This window comes from Erinaceus europaeus, chromosome 20, assembly GCF_950295315.1.
Source record: "Erinaceus europaeus chromosome 20, mEriEur2.1, whole genome shotgun sequence".
Taxonomy (NCBI): Eukaryota; Metazoa; Chordata; class Mammalia; order Eulipotyphla; family Erinaceidae; genus Erinaceus; species Erinaceus europaeus.
Genome location: NC_080181.1, coordinates 11,267,093 through 11,293,784, shown reverse-complemented (window position 1 = coordinate 11,293,784; position 26,692 = coordinate 11,267,093). Strand labels below are relative to the sequence as shown.

At 47.8% G+C, this 26,692-nt stretch overlaps 1 protein-coding gene across 2 annotated transcripts in view; it reads left to right on the top strand.

Annotated features, from left to right (window-relative positions):
* The window catches only part of UBASH3B (ubiquitin associated and SH3 domain containing B), a 127,836-nt gene extending 112,668 nt beyond the window's left edge, over window positions 1–15,168 (top strand). For both annotated transcript variants that reach the window (XM_060179880.1, XM_007528964.2), the window contains exons 8-14: window positions 771–891; window positions 2,037–2,159; window positions 3,222–3,314; window positions 4,223–4,367; window positions 8,086–8,192; window positions 10,576–10,685; window positions 11,694–15,168. In XM_060179880.1, coding sequence (XP_060035863.1) covers window positions 771–891; window positions 2,037–2,159; window positions 3,222–3,314; window positions 4,223–4,367; window positions 8,086–8,192; window positions 10,576–10,685; window positions 11,694–11,831 — 837 coding nt within the window. In that variant the 3' untranslated portion in view covers window positions 11,832–15,168. The remainder of the gene's footprint in view (window positions 1–770; window positions 892–2,036; window positions 2,160–3,221; window positions 3,315–4,222; window positions 4,368–8,085; window positions 8,193–10,575; window positions 10,686–11,693) is intronic.
* Window positions 15,169–26,692: the final 11,524 nt, after the last annotated feature.

Sequence of the window (26,692 nt, the reverse complement as noted above, 5' to 3'; positions counted from 1 at the left end):
TCCTTGTGCTGAGTGCACCACTAGCCCCCCTGATATAGTCAGACAACAGAGCCTGGAGGGGACCTTGGGAACAAGCCAGAGAGGAATCTGGTGCTCAGAGCTCTCACTCCCACAAGTTCAACAACATTCTTTTAGGGGAAAGAGCTGTGGATAATTTTTTCTTTAATTTTATTAGTGATTTAATATCTGTTTATAAAATAACAAGTCAACAGAAGCATAAATCCATTCCATTTCCACCACAGTTCCCCTAAGGTTGTAGACAACCATCATCTCTACAACTGTCTGTCTACATTTATCCAGAATTGCCCCTTTTTTCTTCCTGATCCAATCCTCTCTTCCCCTCTAGAGTGGTGGGTAATTTTGCCTCCACACTGTAAGTCAAATTACCTTTATATTTTTGATAGAAAATGAGAAAGGGAGAGACAGAAGGGAAGACACCTGTAGTACTTAGCTCATGAAACGTGTCCCTGCAGGTGGGGCCAGGGGCTTGAACCTGGGTCCTACACAGTGTAAGACACGCACACACTGGGTAAGCTGCCACTCAAACCCCAAGATGCTCCTTCTACTGCCAACAGCAGTGAAGTGATACCACTTCCCTCACCCTTCTTTCTTTGCAGAGCATCTGCAGTTCACACCTCATCAGAGCCTCAAGGTAACTTGAGGTTTGCAGGTTAAGTCTCAGCACTCCACTTCCCAGACAGGTTAAACCTCAATCAGCATAATTCGGGGGCTTGTTCAGATCCTGACTGATGGCCTGCTTTCCTCCGCAGCCTCTGAGAATCAACAGCCAGCCTGGCCCTCAGAAGCGGTGCCTCTTTGTCTGCCGGCACGGGGAGAGGATGGATGTTGTGTTTGGGAAGTACTGGCTGTCCCAGTGCTTTGATGCCAAAGGTGAGGGTGTGGCTGGTGTGCTCAGCACGGATATGGCCCCTAGGGGGTGCGGTTATGCAGCATGTCTGCTGTCACTTGAATTTCAGGGCAGAGTTCAGTATTCCTGTCCCCCTTGTATAAACTTAGAACAGTGGGGGTCAAAAGTCACTTCTGTGAAGTCACCCTAGTTCATTTCGGGGCATAGAGGTACACCCAGTAGAGTGCACACGTCAGCATGTTTGAGAGCCTGGCGGCAAGCCCCTGGTCCAACCACCACCAAGAATGGGGGAACTGTAGAGGCAAAAAAATAAGTCTCTCACCTGCTTTAAAGTGTGCAGTTGTTAACGTTCATTTAAGGTTACAATGAAAACAGCACAGCAAAATGTGCGAAATCAAGCTGAAAGAATACCTTGACGGTGATTGCTAGCACTAAATGTTTAAATAAAAAAAGCATAGCTTACTAAGAAACAAAGACCACAGCAAGCAGAAGGAAGGAAGTAGGGAGACACAAATTGAAAGGGCATCTATGCTAACTGTGGAATTTTATTCGTCTTCCATTGAATTCTCAAATGCTGACAGCAGTTTACCTTAAAAACTGAGGCTCAGAGGGGTGTACCTGGTAGAGTACACAGATTTCTATGGGCAAGGACCCGAGTTCGAGCCCCTAGTCTCCACCTATCTCTCCCTCTACCAAATAAGTGACATTTTTAAAAGAGAAATATAGCCACCGTGGAAGGGGGATGTTTCACAAGCAGTGAAGCAGATCTGCAGGTATCTTAAAAATATATATAAATTACCAAAGGTAAAGGGAGAGACAGAAGGAAAGACAACTGTAGTACTTAGCTCATGGCTGCAGAGGCGTCTCCCAAAGACAAGTTGGAGACTTCGAATTTTTTTTTGGTGTCTTTCTCTATCCTATCCAATAATAATGGCAACAAAATGGGGGTGGGGGAGAGAATAGCCTCCAGCAGTGGATTTGTAGTGCAGGCACCAAGCCCCAGCAATAACCCTAGAGGCAAAAAAAAAAAGAGAGAAAAAAAATTGTTTCCAGAGACCACCTATCTCTTATGAGCAGCATAACTCCCGATACAACCTCTGCGCGGAAGGAGTAATGCTCTCAGGAACCAAGCAAGCAGCCATACAGCCTTTGTCTGAATTTTTTCCAGGCCGCTACATTCGCACCAACCTGAACATGCCTCACAGCTTACCTCAGCGGAGCGGTGGTTTCCGGGACTATGAGAAAGATGCGCCGATCACGGTGTTTGGGTGCATGCAGGCGAGGCTCGTAGGTAAGTGTCCCGGCTCCTCCAGGAGCTCATGTGACAACCCCCCACCCCTCGTGGTGCATTTGCTCAACTCAGAGGGGACTGGTTATACAATTAGTGAGCTGTTGGGGGGGTCTCCAGTCCAAGGGCAGTTTGGCTATGTCTGAACACAGTGGGGGTGGATGTCTGACCTTCAAAGGGTTAGTCAGTTCTTTTCAGGTTTATTCCATAGCTGCCACCCAGGGACAGAAGCCTTGTCCCATTCAGTCATTCCACACCTGCTGATTGCTGGCTCTGAGCATGAGTCCCTGCCCTCAGGAGAGCAGTGTGTATATATAGCCTACGCAAGAATAAAGCTGGCGCACACACATTGCCATGCGCAAGGACCCAGGTGTGAGCCCCACTCTCCTCACTAATCCTATAAAAGAGAAAGTCAGCCCCAAGATGTGATGCCCTGGTGGTGGGACAGAGAACAGAACTAGCTATGTCTAGAGTAGTGTATGAGCCAGGCAGGAGATGCTAAAGATCTGAGGAGAGCGCAAGGACCGGCGTAAGGATCCCAGCTCCCCACTGGCAGGAGAGTTGCTTCACAAGCAGTGAAGCAGGTCTGCAGGTGTCTATCTTTCTCTCTGTCCTATCCAATAACAACGATAAAACAACACGCGCAACAAAAGAGAATAAATAAAAGGAAAAATTAAAAAAAAAGATATGAGGAGAGTGGTGATATGTCTGTAGTACAGTTTACCTCTGATGGGCAAGATGACAAGTTGAGGTTTGGCTTAGTACAGAATAAGCCAGGCTTACCAATGGGGCTCATTGCTTTTACAATTCCTTTGGTCCTGATGGCAGAGAGGTAACTGCAGAGTTGTTCCAACACTTGTGAGGCCTACCCCTCCTCTCTCCTGGGCGCACCACCAGGCCCCTCACATTTATAACAAAGCATCACTGTGCGTCTAGTTCTCTCATGGATAAACACTGGATTGCTCACTAGACCCCTTCGCTGGTGTCCAGGGACTGCCACCTAGGCTGAGGGTCCAGCTGAGATTGAATAAAGTCTTTGGGTTGATTCCCTGGCTGTCTCCACAGGTGAAGCCTTGCTAGAGAGTAACACCACCATCGATCACGTCTACTGCTCCCCATCCCTGCGGTGTGTCCAGACAGCATACAACATCTTGAAAGGTAAGAACTGACGTGTCAGCGAGTCCCATCCACAAATTAGCCTCCTGGAACATTTGACCATTGAAGCTGCACGTTTGGGGACTTATTATAAGTCCCCCAGTCATCTCCTGGCAGTACAAGCAAGATCAGAGGAAGTGGGGGTTGGGTGGTAGTGCAGCGGGTTAAGCGCACATGGCACAAGGACCCCGGTTCGAGCCCCAGGATCCCCACCTGCGGGGGGGGGGGGTTGCTTCACCGACGGTGAAGCAGGTCTGTAGGGTTTCTCTCTGTCCTATCCAACAACAACAACAGCAACGATAAAACAAGGGCAACGAGAGTGAAACAATAGCCTCCAGGAGCAGTGGACTTGTGGTGCAGGCACCAACTCCCAGCAATAACCCTGGAGGCTAAAAAAATCAGAGGAAGTGCACAAATCATGGGTCTTGAATTTTTTTTTTTCTCCCTGAAAATCTAAAGCTTTCTTGGGTGGCTTTGTAAGCTTGGGAAATACTGTCTAGAGATTTAGATGTTCCTGAAAGCCATCTTTCTTTGCACTGAAACGGTGAATGTTTCCTCCCATGCTGCTGTCTGCCATCTTAATCACCCTTGTTTCTTTAGCCAGTTGCAGTGGCTCTAAAAGACACTAGCCATCACCCTTGGAAAGGAAGCTAAGAGCTGGAATGTCACCCCTTTTGTTAGCTAGGTGACATCCACTTCACTGTAAGTCAGAGTCTAAGGAACAGGCTTAAGGAAGGGCAGATGAGCTGAAATCTGCCACACACCCTGGTTGGTGGGAGTGTTAAAGGGCCTTGCTACCACTCCAGCGTGGAAGCCGCTTGTCCTGACCCACAGACCCATCCTTCAGCTACGCAGCTTCTGGGTGGAGAGAGAACAGGGGGCACTTCCCATATTTTCTTTAATCTTCTCAGGTTTACAACAAGAGAATCACTTGAAGATCCGTGTGGAACCTGGCTTATTTGAGTGGACAAAATGGGTCGCTGGGAGCACCCTGCCTGCGTGGATGCCTCCGTCAGAGTTAGCGGCAGCCAACCTGAGTGTTGATACAACCTACAGGTAACCTGCTCACAGCACATGGGGGAGGTCAGAGAACAGCGACAATTCCCTTGGCCTTGCCAGTGGTGTGGATTTTACGACACCCCACACACACACACAGTTTTTCTTTCAGTGAATAACAAAACCACTTTGCATTCCAGTAGCATTCACAGGCCCAGGCTCAGAGGTTTCTCAAGAGAGCAGGGAAATGACAATGCAAGATATACTCTGGAGCATCTTAACACTGTTCTTGTTGCTGTAACCTCAAGCAGGCCACACATAATAACTGGCTTCTGTGGGTCCGCTCCTGCCTGTGAATATATAAATGGTCACAACTAATAGTGCAGAAGCATTGACCATCAAAACTCCACGCAAGCGTGTGTAAACAGATTTTTCACAATCACTGTAGTGATAAACTACGCTACTTGTTACTGCAGAATTTAGAACAAGAGATCAGTATAAGCAGAACGTTCTTCCTTGTGCTAACACACCCCAATCTGAGTTTCTCGCTAAGGCAAGAATGTCTTTAATTTTTACTAGTATAGGCAGGATTGCTTTAGATAAAAACAGACAGAAGGAAAGATGGGTCATGCACACAGCAATGCAATCATATTATCCAGGTGAACTATTTTGTTCATATAATTTATTTTGGCTGGGTACCTGCATGCTTCCACTTGCTCTCAGGGGCCTTTATCTCTCTCTACCTACACAGAAAGAGAAAAAATAGGGGCTAGATGGTGGCACACATAGTACGAAGTTGGGGATTCTGGTTTAAGCCCGGACAGAAAAACACCAGAGCTGCTGTGGAGCTGTCCACATTCAAATGGTGTAAGCCAGGTGCTTGGGAACAAAACTGAATGTTTTGCATGCTTATTTTTCTGCTCTACAGCTAGGAGTTCAGATAACCACATAAATTAACATGTGCTACATTTTTCTCAAAAAAGTAAGTAGATCAGATCCTGTCCTGTTGTTTTCTTCTCTGGGAATGGGGTGAGTCTCACTCACCTCCTACAGAAGCTCTTACAGGACACAGAGCAGGGGTGGTAGCTAGAACCTGGGGTTCAGCACATGGCCCTTAATCCAGATTTTTCTCCTGCTCTGCAGAAAAATCAAAGTTCAGTTCAACTAGTCTGAGAAAGAAAGTAAACCTCTAAATTCCATAAATCAGTTGTGAAAGTCAAGGGAGGTGATAGGCACAGCCCTGCCAGCGTGCAGTGAGGCTGGATACAGAAACTCCCCACAGGTGGGAGCTTGCTCCCCCAACTCTAAGGACACCACAGGGCTCTTTTAGGCCAGAACTGACTGCCTATCATGTACACACTGCAATGAGGTGCAGCCCAAAGCCTTCTCAAGGTGACTCTTGGGTGCCCCTGTCCCTTGAGAGATTTGAAAGGCTGCTTCCCCGGAGAAATGTGCTTGCTGGCTGCATGAACTTCAGAGGAAGGTCCCCTGAAGAGGACATTGTGCAAAGTGGAGGCCCTGAGAACAGGAAGTCACCTTTTGCCGTCCATTAACTCAAGAGATACCAGAAAAAGGCCAGACTTAGACTCGAAAACAAGATCCCTATTTCATAAACCCAAATCTCTTGCTTCTAAAGGGAGAGGGAATAGGCTGAAATGATTGCCAGGGGGTGGGGGTGGGCTGTGATCATCTTTGTACACTGTTCTCATCGTCCTCTGCATATGCAGGCACCTGGGCGTGTAGTCTTGTGTTCAGAATAAGATCAAAAAGGGAAACTCACAAGCTGGTGGAACCCAGCAGAGACGCCGGCCATGGGCAATGCAACTCTAAAATGAGCCCGACAATAAAGCAGTGTCTCTCACACCTTTTAATTGCTACCAGGATTAGTAGTGCTGGCACTACAAACCCTCTACCCCAGTGGCTATTTTTTCCTCCTTTCTACTAGATAGGACAGAGAGAAACGGGGAGGGAAGGCGGGCTCAAACCCGAGTCATTGTGCATGGTCACACGGGGGCCACTGCCCTGCCCAGCCCTAGAGAGAGTGCTTGTCAGTGGAGTCAAGCAGCCTCTCATTGTGCTGCAGGAGGGAGGGGCCTCAGGAGCACTTCCACCTGCCCTGTGGAGCCGCATGCCACCTCACTGGAGTAAGACAGGGAAGTAGCCTTATCCTTGTGCTAAAGATGACTGACAAATACCCAATACAATGAATGGAGAAGGGCAAGGACCTCCCAGAATTCTTTGCGTGCCTTATACTGAAGAAGGAAAACAGATACTAGACCAGATTTAAATATCGCTCGAGTTAATAACCAGGCATGCTGTTAATTTAATACCTGCAGAAATAGAAGCTTTAGGAAAAACTGGAGTAGGGGTTCAGAAATGTTCCATTGGCCTCTGGCAGTAACCATGGATTCACACTTTGAAGGAAAAAAAGCTGGGATTTCAAACAGCAAGTGAGACGCTGAGCCCATAACATAACTAAAGGTATAAAAAGAAAGATTGAAAATAAATGAAACTCACTCTCACAACCTATTATGAAGCCAGCAAAGCTGCTAAGAGTGCTATGAGAAAACTTAGGCCACTATCCCCAGGAGCACAGATGCAAAGACACCTGGGGTCAGCACACCGCATGAAAGGTAAAAAGTCCTGTCACCTAGTACACAGGAAGACACTGGGCAGAATACAGAGTGCTAGCACCATGTCAACATCTGACTCCGTGGGGAAGGGCCGGCAGCTCGCTCTCCTCAGGACCAAGACGGAGGCCCACTCACACCCCTCCTCCTCAGCACAGGATGGAAGGTCCCAGGCAGGAAGAGAAGCCAGCCTCCAGACTGGAAAGCAGAGGACAGAATCTTTCATAGAGAAATGCCCAAAGAAAACCAACCAACAAATGGAGTAAAATGCAAGATACAAACTCGACAAGTGCATTCGTCAAAAGTAGTTCTCAGCATACAAGTCTTAACCTCTAAAATAAACTCCCGCACGGCACAAAATAGGAGAAGATATTCGCAAGACACAGCTGCTAAGGAATTGATTTATATAGACTATGGAAGTGTACAACTCAATGGTTAAAAATCCATTTAATCCAATTAATAGGCAGAGTAGAGATTTTCCAAATAAGGTAGTCAATGACTAGATAGATGAAAAGGCATTCAATATTAGTCACTATTAGGAGAATACACTTCAAAACTACAATGAGATGACTATAACAGGGAAAGGGAACCCTTTGGTAATGTAGGTGGCAGTGTGGACTGCTACAGATACTACAGGGGGCAAAAAACAGTATGGAGGGTCCTCAAACAGACATGGTCCAGCAATCCCACTTCTAGGTATACAGGAATAAACAAGAAAACAGGATCAAATACTACAGGATGCAAATACTACCCCAGAAATAGTATAGTATGGGGGCAGGATAGGTAGCATAATGGTTATGCAAAGAAACTCATGCCTGAGAGAGACATCTAAGCCCCAGCTTTAATCCCTTACACCACCATATACCAGAGCTGAACAGTGCTCTGGTAAAAAAATAATAGTATAGTAGTAATTACCAGTGGCTGGGGCAGGGTGGAAAAATGGTACACCCCACCTGCAGGGGAGGCGCTTCACAGGCGGTAAAGCAGGTCTGCAGGTGTCTTTCTCTCCCGTTTTCCCCTCCTCTCTCCATTTCTGTCTGTCTTATCCAACAACAATAAAACAAGGGCAACAAAAGCGAATAAATAAATATTAAAGAAAAGCTATTGGTTGCTTTGTCCTGGTACCAAAATATTTCTTTTTATTACAGACCTCACATCCCAGTCAGCAAATTAGTGGTTTCAGAATCCTATGATGCTTACATCAATAGAAGTTTCCAAGTAACAAAAGAAATCATAAGTGAATGTAAAAGTAAAGGTAGGTGGTATTACTTGGGCTCTATATGTAAATATAGGGTGACTTCTCCTTCATGGTCAATAGACTATCTGAGATATGTCAGCTCGCTTTGGCAGATTCATGTGGAAGGAAAGAAGAATCTTTCCAGGCTCCCTTTTAGATACTTTCACGTTCAATTTGTTTATTCTCTGAGCACCTAAAGTGGTAGCCACTCCATGGGCCAACACCAGATTTAATTGCTAAATAAGGGGGCCAGGCGGTGGCATACCTGGTTAAGTGCACACATTATAGTGCACAAGGATCTGGGTTCAAACCCCTGTCCCCACCTGCAAGGGGAAAGCTTCACAAGTGGTGAGGTGGAGCTGCAGGTGTCTCTCTGTCTCTACTCAATAATAAGTAATAAAATAAATTTAAAAAAAAAGAATTGGTTGCATTTAATTACTAGGTAACTTAGAGTTCTACATTACGGATAGTTACCTTGCTCTGTGAAGGAGGCTTCCTATTACAATTCCCACCAGTCCTTTAACACAACACTGTTTGCTTATAACTTGATCCAGGAATGTGGAATCCAGCATGCACACCTTCACAAAGGCCCATGCTGCCTTTCAGTGCTCCCACTAAGCAAAGCAGGCTTCAAACTTTTTAAACATTCAACTCAAGCACCTCATGAAATACAATAGCTATCTGCTTTTAGTGAAAGGGGCAAATTACAAAATAATTGAAATTAAAACAAGGATGGACTGTGCATACTATCTGTCTTCATGAAATACATTAGTGGGCCAGGAGGTAGCGCACATAGTGTGAAGCACAAGGACCTGCTCCGAGCCCCTGGCTCCCCACCTGCAGGGGGGTCACCTCACAAGCAGTGAAGGAGGTGTCTATTTTTCTCTTCCCCAACTCTCTCAATTTCTCTCTGTCCTATCCACACCAGGAGCGGTGGATTTGTAGTGCAGGCACCAAGCCCCAGCAATAATCCTGGAGGCAAAAAAAGAAAAAAATCCAGTCACATTCACTAAAATGGTAACAATGGGTAGCTCAGATGGACGATAGGAATCTCAGGTTTCATTCAGCATTTGTAACATCCTACAGGCACTCCCTCCCTCGCAGCCCTCACATTACTTGCTATAAAGAGAACCCCTACTGGGGCAGAGGGTGGTGCGCTTGGTTGATTGAGCACAGGTTACGGTGCTCCAGGACCTTGCTCCCCACCTGCAGGAGAGAAAGTTCAGGAGTGGTGAAACAGCTCTGCAGGTGTCTTTTCTTTCTCTCTCTCCTTCTCCCCTTTCAAGTTCTGTCTTATCTAAGGAAAAAGATTTGTCGTGAGGCACTGAGTCACAGCAATAACCTGGGTGGTGATAAAAAATAATGAAACAGGGAGTCGGGCGGCAGCACAGCGGGTTAAGCACACGTGGCACAAAGCGCAAGGAATGGCAGAAGGATCCTAGTTCAAGCCCCCGGCTCCCCACCTGCAGGGGAGTCGCTTCACAAGCAGTGAAGCAGGTCTGCAGGTGTCTGTCTTTCTCTCCCCATCTCTGTCCTATCCAACAATGAGGATATCAATAATAACAATAAAACAGGGGCAACAAAAGGGAATAAATAATTTTTAAATAATAATAATAAAACTAGCCCACACAACCGGAGAGGCAGCACAGTGACTGATTAGAGCAGTGGGGTCCCACCGCTGGTTCTCTCCCCCTCAGACTGGATGAACAGATAGATGGCTAAGCAGACAGATAAGCAGGCCAGCAGCATGTTCTATCTCCAGACAGAGAACAACTGTGTATCTTTATGGTGGTGGCTACAAAACATTCCCGTGTTAGAGGTGGACTGAACCAGTGCCTGTTTCCTACACTGGGTGGTGTGTCAAACAGAGGCAGGATCTTAGCACGGAGGGGCTGAGTGAATATTGCCTGGGACCTCCCTGTGGATAGGTGATACGAGCAATCCATTTGTGCAACAGGCCCCTTACCACAGGGCCACGCGCCAACCCCACACTCTCAATGTCTAGTATGTGTGTAGATTGACTAACAGGAAAGAGAACCAGAGCATCACTCTGATCCCTCACACCAAATACACCAAACGCGCGATCTCATGCAAGTCCTGTGCTCTACCACCAGACCTACATGTACATACATACCTATGATAAAGTTGAACTATATAGAGAGATAAATTTTTTCAAACACAAAATACATAGAGTGTCTATGTACAGCTACATATTTGTAACCCCCTAATAATCTAAAGTTATTTTGTTTTGTTAATGGCCTTAGGTTGTCTTAATACAAAGCACCCCTGGAACACTGCTTGGCCAGATGGTCTTTCTGAGAGCGCTCACCCCTTTCTGTAGCACTGCCTCCCAGTCTTTCGTATTCGCACATCCTTAGAGAAACTGTTCTCCCTCCCCCAGGAAATAACATCCTGATTGTGGCTCATGCATCTTCCCTCGAAGCCTGTACCGGCCAACTCCAGGGCCTGTCACCTCAGAACTCCAAGGACTTTGTACAGATGGTCCGAAAGGTAACTCACTCCTTGTTCATCATGGGGCCTGGCTCGGCTCTTTGAAGCGTGAATTTCCTCTAAGCTGAGGTGGGAAGGTGCAGTGGTGCCTCTGCCAGACTCTTCACCAAACACTACACTTGAGCTAATTCTAGTGCCTAAGGGGAATTTTAAGCAGCAGCTAAGAATGGTAAATTGTTTGGAATTTCCTGGGGGAAAGTGGATTTGAAGAAGAGAGACGGGAGGAAGCAGCGATTTATAGTGTCAGTCTGAAAGGTAAACCCAGGAACAAGACAGGAAGCCTGCGGAGGGGGGGAGGGGGGGCGACACATGTGGATTCTTCCTCCCACACTCGGTTCTATGCTTCCTTCATCCGCCCCCAGGGAACCTGGCTCAAGCTCTACTGCAGTCCCCCCACCCCCGGTTGTTTTCAGTTTATTTATGCACTGTCCTTCCCTGTAATCTGAGAGACACAGTACTTAGTGCTGCCTCTAAATGCAGAGAAAGTTCTGAGATGCCATGCCTGCGACACTGGGGAGGGCACAGTAACGGTGTCCGCTGTGCATCATGGTCTAGTAAAGATAAACAAAGTAGGGTGAGACTCTTTAAATGGAATTATCTGCGCCACTGCTCAAGCCTCACTTCGTGATTGTTTAGGCTGAACTTGGAGGCAGGGTTTGCTGGGAACAGAGCACGGGGTCTCTCCCACTGAGCTACATCCTTGGCCCTTGTATCTGCAAAGGAGGAATCACCTCCCAGCTCCCTTGGTTATACATATCATTGCTCCCGTCTCCCACACTGTTAAGAAACAATCTGTAAGCGATTGCTTAATTGCATGAGGGGAGCTCACCATCTGATGAGTCCTCTTGCAAAGGTAAATACCCTTCCCTCCCACTCTGTTCAATGCACTGCACGTTCTTTATTGATATGTAGGGGGGCTGCCTGGCCACCCGGCCTCCGCTCATTCCCGTGTCCAGGCCTCTTCTAAAAGCTAAAACACTAAGCTCTGTTTTTCCTTTATTAATTCAGATCCCATACCTGGGGTTTTGCTCCTGTGAAGAATTGGGAGAAACTGGAATCTGGCAACTGACAGACCCCCCCATCCTCCCCCTGACCCACGGACCAACCGGTGGCTTCAACTGGAGAGAGACCTTGCTGCAGGAATAAGCCACAAGGAATAAGGGGGCCTTATTGGGGGGGCTAAGCGGCCGTCTCTGTCTGTGTAGAGACAGTGGGGAGAGCTGTGCCCCGTTCTCAGCATCATTACCACCTATCCTGCTTTTGAATTCTCCGGATGAGACTGAGTGAGAAAAAGACTTGATTGAGGGATAAAAATCTGTCCCCTCTAGACTCCTGCCTAGCTAACAAGGTTTTAAAGAGTCGTCTTCCTAAACCCAGGCCTCACAGTGGCAGAGCGAGTCTGCTGCCCTTGTCACCCGTCCGTCCCGCAGAGAAGGCGGTCGGATTTTGTTCTGACTCAGTGCCCCCATTGGGCAAAGCCACACTGGGGGCTTCTTTAACAGCGATTAGAAAGTGTGGCCTCAAAGGCCAGCTGCCCTCACTGGCTCAAGAGCTGCCACTGCAGCCTTTGCTCTCGCCCTCCCCGGGCCTGTGAAATGGGGAGACGGGCACATTTGCTCTCCAAAGCACTTTTGGCTAAGTAGGAGGAAGAGAAGATAAGCGTGTGCCGTGCTCGGTTATGGGAACAATGAGCTTGCAGTGTACACAGTGACTCAGCGCTTCTCAGCCCCTTCATCCATCCGCTTGCCTTCGCCCCTAGAGTCTCTGGACATTCTGAAAAGGATGGGTGTCAGATACACCACTTGAGCCAGCAAGAAGCTCCTCCTTGTGCAATGCAGACGTCTAGCCAGACCACACCAAGGCTCAGCTCCCTGTAAGCCCATGGCACCCGCCCCCCACAGCAGAGCAGTTGGGGGGGGGGGGACTGGGGGCACATGGTGAGGTCAGGGAACTAATTTAAATGGTGACAGTCACCGCTGCTACTTGGGCTGCCATTTCTGTTTGTTTGTTTTTCTATAGTAATTTAAAATTTACAGACCGCAGGGGGAGCCACCCCGCCAGTGGTCTCTCATCGCACCTGCTTCCTGGATTTAGAGGGAATTTATTTAAAAGCAAAATAAATGACAATCAAACCAAAACATCAGCCATCGATGTCTATTCCACTGTGTCACAGCAGCAGACGGGGGTCTGTTATAGCTCACTGTACAAATTAGATGTGCAAATCACAGCCTCTTAAAGGGAGCAGTGGTGTAAGCAAATCAGTATGCACCATAGCACTGAATGAACTTGAGAACCAGATGCATGAAGCATGTGACATACACAAATACACCTGTGGGGGCCAGCTGGTGGTGCACATGTTACAGTGCACAAGGACCTTGGGTTTGAGCCCCCAGTCCCCACCTGCAGGGGGGAAGCTTCACAAGTGATGAAGCAGGGCTGCAGGTGTCTCTATCACCCCCCACTTCTTAATTCCTGGCTTTCTCTATCCAATAAAGATGAAAAAAAAAAAAACCTGTGCTCCCATCTGAGGCTGGGAGCTGAGCAAGTGAAGGGATGCTGGCTGTGTGCACTGCTCAGCAGAGGGCTAGTGTGGGGGTCTCAGTCCCTTGAGAGAAGCATAGCATGAATCTTACGTTTTCAAGGACAGATCTGGATTTCTCCTAGCATTGTACAGTGATCAGTCTCTAGATGTAACAATGACTCTATCCTGTCACTGATTAATGCAAATGACGTAACCCTAAAATAGGATAATTTCCATGGGGGGGAAGGGGGAGATAGCATAATTGTTATGCAAACAGACTCTCATGCCTGAGGCTCCTAAATTCCTAGCACCACCATAAACCAGAGCTGAGCAGTGCTCTGGCGTCTCTCTCTCTCTCTCTCTGAATCTCTCTAAGAAATAAAATAGATCAAATATTTAAAAAAATAGGATGACTTCCGTGAAAGATTTGCAGAGGAAATCCACCTCATAGCAAATGTAATGTCACTACCATCCAGGTCTTTTCCTGTGAGGAAGTGACGCCACTGTTGAAGCAGACCCATGTTTGTGGGGCTCTGCACAGTCCCATGAACTTTCAGGGCTCACATTACTGCCCAACACATCAGCAGGTCTCCTGAGAACCTGTAGCCCTGTGTTCTAAGTGTGTCTGCACTCAGGCTATGTGAATCTCAAAGGAGGAGCAGCCATCCTCTCCCTCTCTCAGCTGTCTCGGCCCCGGGATGTCCTGGCGTCAGCTCTGTTGGCATCAGCCCATTACGTGCAACCTGCAACCGGAGATGAGCAGAGCCTCAGGCCAGGGGAAAAAGGAGGCAAAGGCCTGAAATGTTCTTCTGAGCCACAAAGGCCGAGAACTCTGAGCATTTATTCCTCCTGCCTCAGCTGTTCACCTTGCTTACAAAATGACGAACAATTGAAACTTAAATTCCTTTTTCACATTCCCCTATTTCAAAAACTAAACTTGGTGGGGCAGGCAGTAATAGTTCAGTGGGTTAAGTACAGGTGGCGTAAAGCACATGGACTGGCATAAGGGACCCGGTTCGAGCCCCCGGCTCCTCACCTGCAGGGGGATCGCTTCACAGGAGGTGAAGTGGATCTGCAGGTGTCTGTCTTTCTCTCCCCCTCTCTGTCTTCCCTTCTTCCTCCCCATTTCTCTCTGACCTATCCAGTAACAACAGTAATAACAATAATAACAGCGATAAACAAAAAAGGCAACAAAAGGGGAAAAAAATAGCCTCTAAGAGCAGTAGATTCGTAGTGCAGACACCGAGCCCCAGCAATAACCCTGGAGACAAAAACAAAAAACTACAATACCAATTTGGAAATCACGTTGAATCTGTATCTAATCAAAGGAACAGACAACTGCAGCCCATGATTCCACAGTCACCCAAAATGTCTAAGTTGCTATTACTATTTAAAAGCTGGTTCTTTTTGATCTGAGACTAAGGCTTATTAAAAATAAATTGGGGGGGGGGTGGAGGTGTGAGACAAGAACCAAATAGTTTCTTATAGAGATGGGCAGGTAGGTATTGAGAGAAACCACAGTGGAATTCGAGGGCTCACACAACGTCCCGTCATGCCCCAGTATTACTCATGGAGAGGACTCTGCTGTCTGGGGATCTGACGACGCCACACCTACCCTGAGGACTAGCACGAGGGGCACAAGCTCATGCACACGCTGGGGCTCCGTGTCCCCAGGCTCTCTTCCCCTTCACTGCGCGGGGAACTAGGAGCTCACAGCTTCAGCCCAGGCTGGAGTCAGGATGCAGGGCTTTCCAATTCACTCAGACTCAGAGACTCTGAATGGCTGGTTGAATGCCACCTGACAGCTGAAAGAGGAGAGCGCACTGTTCACTCTGTGGGGAAAGACTAGGGGGAGTTTCCACTCTTTCTTTTAATGACACTTCAACCCAAGAATCCTTTTTAAAATGACTTTACATTTGCAAGGTGGTTTTGCAAAATAAATAAAAGTAAATATTGTCTGGAGTGGTTGGGCAAGATCATTGTTAGCAATGTTCTTGCATTTTAGGCTGTCGTGGTGCTGTCCTCTGGGTGGCATCTGGGATGTGGGAGACTGTCAGCCTTTTGTGCTGAGCGTTATCTAAATGGACCTTCACTCCACTAGCTGTGCTCACAGGAATGCCGCTAGTGCCACCAGAGCTCAGGGAAGGCCCACAGGAAGACAAGTCCCTGCGGGGCCTGGGGCTAGGGAAGGCGGAAGCCCTCCCGCCTCCTGGGCCTGGGCACTCAGCAGAAAAGCAGCATGGCATTGTGCCGGGCTGATCTGAGTCAGGCCTGTGTGAGAATACAGATGAACCTCCGCTCATATCAGTCGGCACTGCCTGGCTCTGCCTGCACACTCAGAGAGTGGGGCTGTTTGCATTTCAGTGGTAGCCCTGCCCTGGCCGCCGAGGGGAGGGAGGGTGCAGAGCCAGTCACCATGTCTGAGTTAACCACTGGCTTCTACACAGAGGTGACAGGGCATCTTCATGTTTAAACAGAGGATGAAAATTAGATTTGATTCTAAGACTTTAGTAGATTGAGTTTTACCAGAAAACTGAGGAGCTAACAGGAAAAGTCATGGGGGGGGGGGCTGCTTCTGAATATAGAGTAAATACCTAGGGAGTCGGGCGGTAGCACAGCAGTTAAGTGCAGGTGGTTTCTTTGATGAGACTAATATTTGTTAGATGAGACAGAAACCAAGAGGCATAGAGGATGGGGCGGAGAGAGAGGCCCCTGGAGCCCTGCTCCTCTGCTCAGGAAGCTTCCCACTGCAGGAGGAGACTGTGGCCTCTACTGTTCCACAGTGTCGATCCAGAGCAGACCGTGGGCCTCTGGCCCTGCTGGTGGCATCTCTGGGTGCCCACGTTGCAGAGGTCTGAAGCCACCCAGGAGAGAACCAGCAAGCTCCCACAGAAGACCGGAAACAACACGTGGACAGGAGATGGAGCAAAGGCAACCTCCACACTGTGGGTGGGCGTCAAGCAAGTAATCTGGGGGTGAGAGTGTTTTGCAGACACCTACCATGGTAGGTCCTAATAATCTACTTAGGGAATGCAAGATCTGGAGTCAGAAAGTGACACACTGGCTGACGTGTTGAGACTCTCAGACACCCTAGTCTGATGCCCAGTCCTGCATAGCCAGAGTGATGCTCTGGCTCTCACTTCTTCTCTCATTCATAAATACGTCTCAAAGAAAGCACAAAGACAAAACCACTAGTGTGAAATGCACGTATGCCTCTCGTCCAGAGATGCCAGCACACCTGTGTCCACTGCAGCACCGTGTTAACACCTGAGACATGGAAACAAGCCAAGAGCCCAGGACTGAGCAGAGGAAGGGAAGACAGTGAGGACCACTGGCGTGTGAGCAGGGACGAGGCCTTGCTTTCTGCCGCTACACGGGTAGAGCCGGCGGGGGTCATAATACACAATACAACTTAGAAGGAATTCATCTTCCTCAGATGTGGGGCAGACAGGATCAAGTGAAAAATAAGCCCTGAGGTTCCCAAAGTCGAGGGAAGAGAGAGTGGATCACTAAGTGGACTCTGAAGGGGGCTGGAGCTGTAACCCTAAAACAAACAGTCTTTTAAACCAACCTGACTTCAGTAACAAAACTCTTTTGGAAAAAATGTTAAGAATGTTAAATGCCAGCTCCAAAATGCTGGCACTGGCCCATGAATGAGCCTTCTTTCCTTACCGCTGCCCACGCCCAGGAGCTGCGCCCGAAACAAGACCCAGATTGCGGAGTGGGGCAAGGGGCTGAGCAGGCAGGCGCAGGCACACTTGGTTAAGCGCACTTATCACCATGCGTGAGGACCAGAGTCAAGCCCCGGCTCCCTCACCCCCCCCCCCGCAGGGGAAGCTTCAGGAGTGGTGAAGCAATCTGCAGGTGTCTCTCCCCTCCCCTATCAATTTTTCTCTGTCCTATCCAATACAAACAGGGTGGAAAACAGGGGCGGGGGAAGACCACCAGGAGCAGTAGATTCATAGTGCTGACTCCAAGGCCCAGCGATAACCCAAGTTAGTGGCAATAAAATAAAAGTCAGCCCCCACATCTATGGACGTCTAATCTTTGACAAAGGTGCCCAGACTTCTAAATGGGGAAAGCAGAGTCTCTTCAACAAATGGTGCTGGAAAAAATGGGTTGAAACATGCAGAAGAATGAAACTGAACCACTATATTTCACCAAATACAAAAGTAAATTCCAAGTGGATCAAGGACTAGGATGTTAGACCACAAACTATCAGATACTTAGAGGAAACTATTGGCAGAATTGTTTTCTGCATAAATTTTAAAGACATTTTCAATGAAAGGAATCAAATCACAAAGAAGACTAAGGCAAGTATAAACTTATAGGACTACATGAAACTAAAAAGCTTCTTCACAGCAAAAGAAACCACTACCCAAAAAAAAGAGACCCCTCACAGAATGGGAGAAGATCTTTATATGCCATACATCAGACAAGAGGCTAATAACCAAAATATATAAACAGCTTGCCAGTCTCAACCACAAGAAAACAAATGACCCCATCCAAAAATGGGGAGAGGACATGGACAGAATATTCACCACAGAAGAGATTCAAAAGGCCAAGAAACACATGAAAAAAATGCTCCAAGTCACTGATTGTCAGAGAAATGCAAATAAAGACAACAATAGATACCACTTCACTCCTGTGAGAATGTCACACATCAGGAAAGGTAACAGCAACAAATGCTGGAGAGGTTGTGGGGTCAAAGGAACCCTCCCGCACTGCTGGTGGGAATGTAATTTAGTCCAATCCCTGTGGAGAACAGTCTGGAGAACTCTCAGAAGGTTAGAAATGGACCTACCCTATGATCTGCAATTCCTCTCCTGGGGATATATCCTAAGGAACCCAACACACCCATCCAAAAAGATCTGTGTACACATATGTTCTTAGTAGCACAATTTGTAATAGCCAAAACCTGAAAACAACCCAAGTGTTCAACAACAGATGAGTGTCTCAGTAGCTTGTGATCTATATACACAATGGAATACCACTCAGCTATTAAAAATGGTGATTTCACCATTTTCAGCTCATCTTGGATGGAGCTTGAAAGAATCATGTTAAGTGAAATAAGTCAGAAACAGAAGCATGAAGATGGAATGATCTCACTCTCACGCAGAAGTTGAAACACAAGATCAGAAGGGAAAACACTAAGCAGAACTTGGACTGGAGTTGGTGCATTGCACCAAAATCAGACTCTGGGGTGGGAGGGAGGGTTCAGGTCTTGGAACATGATGGCAGAGGAGGGCCTAGTGGGGGTTGTATTGTTATGTGGAAAACTGAGAATTGTTATGCATGTACAAACTATTGTATTCACCATCAGATGTAAAACATTAATCCCCCAATAAAGGGGAAAAGAATAAACGAGTAGTAAGAGGGGCAAAGGCAGTTTAAAGTGGGTCCCCACTCAGAGCTGCAGGTCTTCACATTTTCTGTTGTGAGATCCACTGAGCATCATAGGCCCTGTGGCTTCTCTCCGGCTTTTACACGATGCTTGGGTAGAACTCAGGGCCTCACACTGAGCCACCTCCTCTCCTGTCACCTGCCCGGGACATGTGCACACCGTCTCTGACACCACAGGCTGCAGCCTGGCAGGCTGACTCCCTGAGGCAACAGCGGGCTCCTGCTCACACCTGCCGCAGGCCTGCTGTGTTTAGCCTGTGGCGGACAGACGCCCACATTCATGTTGCCCTTTTGTGCTGCATGGAAGGCTGCCTGCAAGTCTGGAGAAAACCAATCAGTGTGCTTTCAATTTGTTTAAGCTGAAATCAGCAAAATACCTCTTTTTCTTTTTTCCCCCAAACAAAAAGTGGCCTTCCTTCTGAGTCAGCAGAATGCTTCATTTTGCCAAAAATAACCATGTAAAACCCAGATGGTTCGCTCCTGGCCATGGAGAGATGCCAAGGTTTGTCCAGCTTGCTGGCTGTCACCGTGTGAGGGGCAGTACAGGAGGTCTGGGCACACAGGAGAAGAGCCTTGTGCAGCCTAGGAGAAGCCTGGACCCAGCGTCAGGCAGGTCCTGACTCCACTGCTCAATATTCCCCTCAAATGCATTTCAATGGTGGGGAAGGAAAAAATCAAGGCTCACCACCACTCAAAGAGACTCCTCACAGAATGGGAGATCTTCACATGCCATGTATCAGGGGGGGAAAAAAGGCGAATAACCAAAATATATATAGAACTCAGCAAAAAACAACAACAACAACAACAACAAAAAACATCCAAAAATGGGGAGAGGACATGGACAGAATATTCACCAAAGAAGAGAGCCAAAAGGCTGACAAATATATTTAAAAATGCTCCAGAGGGCCAGGTGGTAGTGCAGCACGTTAAGCACACACCGGGTGAAGTTCAAGCCCCCCCGCTCCCCACCTGCAGCGGGGGGTCACTTCACAAGCGTTGAAGCAGATCTGCAGGTGTCTGTCTTTCTCTCCCTCTTTGTCTTCCCCTCCTCTCTCAATTTCTCTCTATCCTATCCAACAACAGCAAGGGCAATAATAACAACAAAGGCAACAAAATGGGAAAAATGGCCTCCAGGAGCAGTGGATTCATGGTGCAGGCATCAAGCCCGGAGATAACCCTGGAGGCAAAAAAAAAAAAAACAAAAGAAACCCTCCAAGTCACTGTCAGAGAAATGAAAATAAAGACAACAATGAAATACCACTTTATCCCTGTGAGAACATCATACATCAAAAAACAGCAACAAATGCTGGAGAGGTTCTGGGGACAAACAAACCCTCCTGCTCTGCTGGTGGGAATGTCAGTTGGTCCAACCTCTGTGGACAGCAGTCTGGAGAACTCTCAGAAGGCGAGACATGGGCCTGCCCTATGACCTGGCAATTCCTCTCCTGGGGATAGATCCTAAAGAGTCAAACACATTCATTCAAAAAGATGTTCATAGCAGCACATTTGCCAAGATCTGGAAGCAACCCAGGTGTCCAATAACAGATGAGTGGCTGAGCAAGTTGTGGTCTATATACACAATGGAATACTACTCAGCTATTAGAAGAAATGGTGAATTCACCTTCTTCACTTCATCTTGGATGGAGCTTGCAGAAATCATGTTAAGTGAGATCAGCCAGAAAGAGAAGGATGAATATGGGATGATCTCACTCATGGACAGAAGTTGAGAAATAAGAACAGAAAGGGGGGAAGTCAGATGGTCGCGCAGCTGGTTAAGCGCACATGGCGCGAAGTGCAAGGACCGGCGCAAGGATCCCGGTTCGAGCCCCCAGCTCCCCGCCTGCAGGGGAGTCGCTTCACAAGTGGTGAAGCAGGTCTGCAGGTGTCTATCTTTCTCTCCCCCTCACTGTCTTCTCCTCCCTCTCTCCATTTCTCTCTGTCCTGTCCAACAATGATGGCATCAGTAACAACAACAACAATTAAAAAAATCAAGGGCAAGAACAGAAAGGGGAAGCTCAAAGCAGAACTTGGACTGGTGTTCTTGATTAGAGCCCTGCAGCTCCTCTGCGCAAGCTGACAGCCAGCCACCTGGTGTGAACCAGCCTCTGCTGGGAAGTGAAGGCAAGGCCCCCTCTTGCCCTGACCTTGGGAAAGGCCATGGTTCTTCACAGACTCCAGGGAAGGTCAAGAAAAAGTTTATGCCCCTGGTGCGGCTGCGATAAAAACCCCAGTGGCTTCAACACTTGGGGAATTCCCCCTCTCTGTTCATCATCATCATCATTATTATTATCATCATTATCATTATTATTATTTTGCCTCCAGGGTTATTGCTGGGGCTTGGTGCCTGGGCTACAAATCCCCTGCTCCTGGAGGCCCTTTTTTTTTTTTCCTCTTTCCAATTTTTGTTGCTGTTGTTGGACAGGACAGAAAGAAATTTGGGGGGGGGGGGAGACAGAGAGGAGGAGAGCCAGGGGCTTGAACTGGGAATCCTTGTGCTGGACCCTGCTCTTCATAAGATGTGCGCTTAACCCAGTGTGCCATCGCCCAGCCCTCCCCCCAACCCCCACGTCCTGTTCTGACCCTTTTCAACCTTTTATCGACTTAACAATCTCCTTCCATCATTTCTTTTTTCCTTTTTTTTTTTTTAATTCCTCCCTGTAGCACAGACTGACCAAGGTCAGGAGAGAAAACCAAGTGAGTGCTTATTTAAGACTGGTCCCCAGGCCACCAGCAAAACAAATGTGACTTCCTATTACTTCCAAAGCATACCACGAGGGTTTCATGCAATGGAAATGAAACAGACAGGGCCAAACCTCCCGCCCACAGGAGCGTCCCTCCTCCCACATCCCGGGAGGAAGTGCAGAGCCAGAAGCAGCAACAGGTCACTCCCTGACCGCTCACTGCTGCCACCCCTGCAGAACAAACCCCTGTGGGCCCAAGACTGAAGTGGGGGTGACAAGAGCCGTGCAAGCCACAAGAGCCTGTCGCACCCCCCTCGCCCGCCACACTTGCCCCGTGGACTCTTCCAACCTCTGGGTCTAGTGGGCCACTGTGACCTTTGTCAAGGTCTGTGACCAGCTGCATGGATCACACCTGTGGGTGGGAAAGGCAACCATCACTGCCCAGGGTGCAGCTTTAAGAGCTTTGATGTCCTGGGAACATTACAAGTCAAACTTCCTCATGGGCTTCAGAGGGGAAAGAGCAAGGTCTCTCTGGCCCTTCGGACCACTACTCACTCCTCTGTCAGGCTGTCACGGGCTGTGCTGGGCCGGGCCCCAGGGTTATGAGGGCGCTCTGGGGCCACACTGAGAAGGAAGCAAGGTGCATGGAGAGTGACGGGAACAGAGGATCGGCGGGAAGGGGGGCAAGTCAGGACAATGAGAACTTGTCTGATTTTCAGGGCCACACACTGAAAGCCACATCCTCTCAAAGTACAGTGATACTTAGATGAAAATAACTTTATGGAATGGACTCTTTTTTTCCCCCACCAGAGTTATTGCTGGAGCTCAGTGCCAGCTTTATAAATCCACTGTTTCTGGTGGCCCTTCCCCACCCCCCATTTTTATTTGGCAGGACAGATAGAAATTGAGAGGGAAGGAAAGACAGAGAGGAAGAGAGAAAGAGACCTGCAGACCTGCTTCACTGCTCATGAAGTGTCCCCCTTGCAGGTAGGGAACGGGGGCTCAATCCCATGTCGTTAAGCAATGTGATAGGTGCACCACCAGGTACACCACCACCTGGCCCCTGGAATGGACTCTTCAAATGTATTAGGTCATAGATGAACCTCGAAGTCCTAGCACCAAGTCAGACAGAAGGCGCCTGACTCCATTTATAGAAAACTCTAAGACACTGAAACACACCCACAGTGACAACTACAGAGGCGGGGATGGTGGGAGGGAGGGTCACAGGGGCAGAGGGAGACTTTCCACATGGTGATGTTTTCTATCTTGACTGAGATGAGATTCCACGGGTGCACAACTATGTCTGAGTTGATCAGACTGAACATTTTAAATATGGACAGCTCAGAATATCAAGTCAGTCAGGAGAAAAGTTATTTTTTAAGTCAACTGTACTCGAAAGGGGTGTGCCAGGCTTAAGAAAAACAGCAAAGTCTGCCTTCAAGGGGCTCAGAGTCAAGGGAAAAACTTGCAGGTTCAACTCAATTAACACAGATCAGGATAAAGACACGTGTGGGGAAAAGCAAGCAAGTATTAGGAGGACCCGACGTCGAGAGCTGACGTTTCTCTAGGAGCGGAGAGGACAGTGACAGCCAACACAGGGAGTACTCACTCCGTGCCCAACACCACGCTGTGCTCACGGCCACCGCGTGTGAGTGGTGTCATGAGGCCCACATCTCAGGAGGGACCAGCATCATGTATTTCTCCACATGGCTCTAGCACCTCTTGCGTCCACAGTACAACCACGGAGCAGCCTCCTGGGACTAATCTCTCCCCATCATTTTAGAGAAGGAAAGAGAGGCAGAAAAGAGGAAGTCAGGCAGTAGCATGGTGGGTTAAGTGCAGGTGGCGTAAAGCTCAAGGACTGGCTTAAGGATCCCAGTTTGAGCTCCCGGCTCCCCACCTGCAGGGGAGTCGCTTCACAAGCAGTGAAGCAGGTCTACAGGTGTCTATCTTTCTCTTTCCCTCTCTGTCAAACCTCCCCCCTTTTAATCTCTCTCTGTCCTATCAAATAAAAATAGGAAGAAAAAAGAAATGGAAAAATTTCCCACGGGAGGGGGAGGGGAGGAGGGGTACCGCAGCAGGTTAAGTGCAGATGGTACGAATTTGCAAGGACTGGCGTTAAGGATCCTGGTTCAAGCTCCCGGCTCCCCACCTGCAGGGGAGTTGCTTCACAAGTGGTGAAGCAGTTCTCTCTCTCTCTCCGCTCTCTATCTTCCCCTCCTCTCAATTCTCTGTCCTATTAAACAACAGCAATAACAACAATAGCAACAATAACAAGGGCAACGAAAAATGGAAAAAGTGACCTCCAGGAGCAGTGAATTCATAGTGTTGGCATTGAGCCCCAGCAATAACCCTGGTGGCAATTAAAAGAAAATTAAAAATAATTCATGAATTTGGATTACAGCCTTTGGGTATAAGGGTTTTGAGTGGACGAATCTGTATTTTTTTAAAAAGACAATGGAAAGAGAAGATCTACTTGTCTGCAGTTAAATGAATTCCTGGCAAATTTCATGAGTATCTACTCTGAAACGAAAGTCCATCAGAGTCACAGAGGTTGCACTAAAGTCACTCTAAGTGAGTAGATCAGGGCCATTTAAATTTCACTCAGACAAGTTTATTCTGTAGTGACTTGCATCTGTAGTCATTCTGGTCCCACATATCTGTGCATCTCTACCAGATAGGAAATCATAGGACATCACGACTTCTCGAGGTCCCTGGCGAGTTAGCCCACACTGGTCCAAGTCTGTTTTGTTTTCCATTTTCGCTGCCTTAAAATGAGAAGTCCCATGATGATACTTTTAGTATCGTTGTTTTTTTGTAAAAAATGGGTTTTTGGGAGTCGGGCAGTAGCACAACAGTTAAGCGCATGTGGCGCCAAGCGCAAGGACCACAGAAGGACCCGGTTCGAGCCCTTGGCTCCCCACCTGCAGGGAAGTCGCTCCACAGGTGGTGAAGCAGGTCTGCAGGTGTCTATCTTTCTCTCCCCCTCTCTGTCTTCCCCTTCTCTCTCCATTTCTCTCTGTCCTATCCAACAATGATGACAACAACAACAATAATAACTACAACAATAATAAAAAGACAACAAGAGCAATAAAAGGGAATATAAATAATTTTTTTTTAAAAAATGGTTTTTTCCCCTCAGTCTCCTCATTCATAGTTGACAATAACCTCAAGATCTTTTTAAAAAATGCCAATATCCATGTCCTTGCAAGTCACAGGTCAACAGTGTCACCTCAGAGACTAATGGAAGGAGTCACCTTATCTCTGGTGCCTTGACGCCATGTGCTGTAAAACCCCATGAATCAACAAAGAGTGCTTCCAGGTGACCTGTGAGGCATCACTCATGAGGTGTGGGAACCAGACTTGGCGTGGGAAGCCTGGAAAGAGGCTGTCTGCACACCTTCCTTGGGCATTCTCTAGGGGACACGGGGCGGGAACAAATGCAGCTCACCCTGCAGCAGAGAGAGGAGACAGTCTGAGCAGCAAAGCGGAGGCTCCGATTCCCAGGGAGAGTTAGACATCAAAAGAGGAAGTCCCCAGAGGGAATCGAGCCTATGGGAGAGAAATCAGACCAAACGCTCGTGAGTCTCGGCCACAGTCTCAGTTCTGCCTGTGAGTCATTGTGTCACCTCAAGCAAACCCCTTCACTCTCTCTTGAAAAATGCCACAGGGCAGCCTGCTCGTGCCCTGCTTCCATAGGCAGCGTGTGCCAGTGTTGGACGTGCGCTGACCAGGACGCCAGGAGTCAGGACACAGACCACCTCTGCCACTGTGTCTCTTCACTAGGATTTCAGAGCAGGCTCTGACTGATACTCACATCTGCCTTCTAATCCACCTGAAGAGTTTGTTAACACACAGGCAACTCCTTCATCAAGCGAGATACTGATCTGGGACAGACTCTAGGAGTCTATGTGGTGAGACTGGAGGACTAAGGTCTCCAGCACATAACCAAACTGGAGAAGCGCTCTGCGGTGCCCTGCACAGTTCTGGGAGCAAGCCCTGTGTGGTTTACATGCCTCCTTTCTGTCTCTAAACATTTGAAGACTTTTTTTTTTTTAATTTCATATTAAGAGAAAGAGTTCTTCATGAGCGAGAAACCTGAACATCACACTGAGACATGCATCACTAGGGATCATACCAGGACCCTGAGGCTACACGTCCTGCACCCTACCAACTGAGCTATTTTCCAGGCCAGGAAAAAAAAAAAATTTTCTGACAAGTAAAAGTTTTACTACCTGGGTTGACAAGATATTTCCCCTGGGAGGGCGCCAACTCAGCCATACTCACAAGCCAGGTGTAAACGCAACCCCACAGCAGCTGGGGAAGCATCAGTGCTATGATGTCTCTACATCTCTCTCTCTCTGACAATCTGAAAAAGTCAGCCAGAGTCATGAAGCACCAGAGATGACAGAAAAAAAGCTTCCCTTTACAAACTATCGGCACAGTTACAGAATGCTAACACTTGTTTGGTTTAGAACCAGTAAACATTATTTCCTTCACAGTTTTCTAAATACTGCAAACTATATTTGTTTATTTATTTATTTATTTATTTATTTATTTATTGTCTTCAGGTTTATCACTGGGGCTGGGAGTCTACACTATGAATCCACTGCTCCTGGAGGCCATCTTTTTTCCCCCCATTTTTGTTGTTTCTGTTATTGTTGGTTAGGGCAGAGAGACCTTGAGAGATAGAGGGGGAAAGACAGACACCTGCAGCCCTGCCTCACCAGGTGGTGAGGCAGCGAATCCCCTGCAGGTGGGGAGCCGGGGGCTCAAACTAAGATCCTTGCGCTTCACATTGTGTGCTCTTAACCCAGTGCACTACCGCCCGACCCCCCCAGCTCTATTTTTAAATATGTCTGTTATTACTATGCTTTATGTCCTTGGAAAATGAAATACAGCTTATCTCAATTTTCCCAGTTAACGAAAATTACATACCAGTACTTTTACATGTATAATGTTTTCCCCACTGGATCATAATCCAAAAATCATCTATATCCACATCATGTCACATCAGCGGGTTAAGCGCATGTTGCACAAAGCGCAAGGACCAGCTTAAGGATCCCAGCAGTTCAAGCCCCTGGCTCCCCACCTGCAGGGGGAGTCGCTTCACAGGCAGTGAAGCAAGTCTGCAGGTTTCTATCTTTCTCTCCCCGTCTTCCCCTCCTCTCTCCATTTCTCTCTGTCCTATCCAATGACAACAGAAATAACAATAATAATAACCACAACAATGATAAAACAACAAGGGCAACAAAAGGGGAAAAAAATGGCTTCCAGGAGCAGTGGATTCGTAGTGCAGGCACGGAGCCCCAGCAATAACCCTGGAGGAAAAAAAATATAGAGAGAGGTGACGTCACTACACAGGAACATTCTTCCACCACCCACCCTCCTACAGAAAGCCT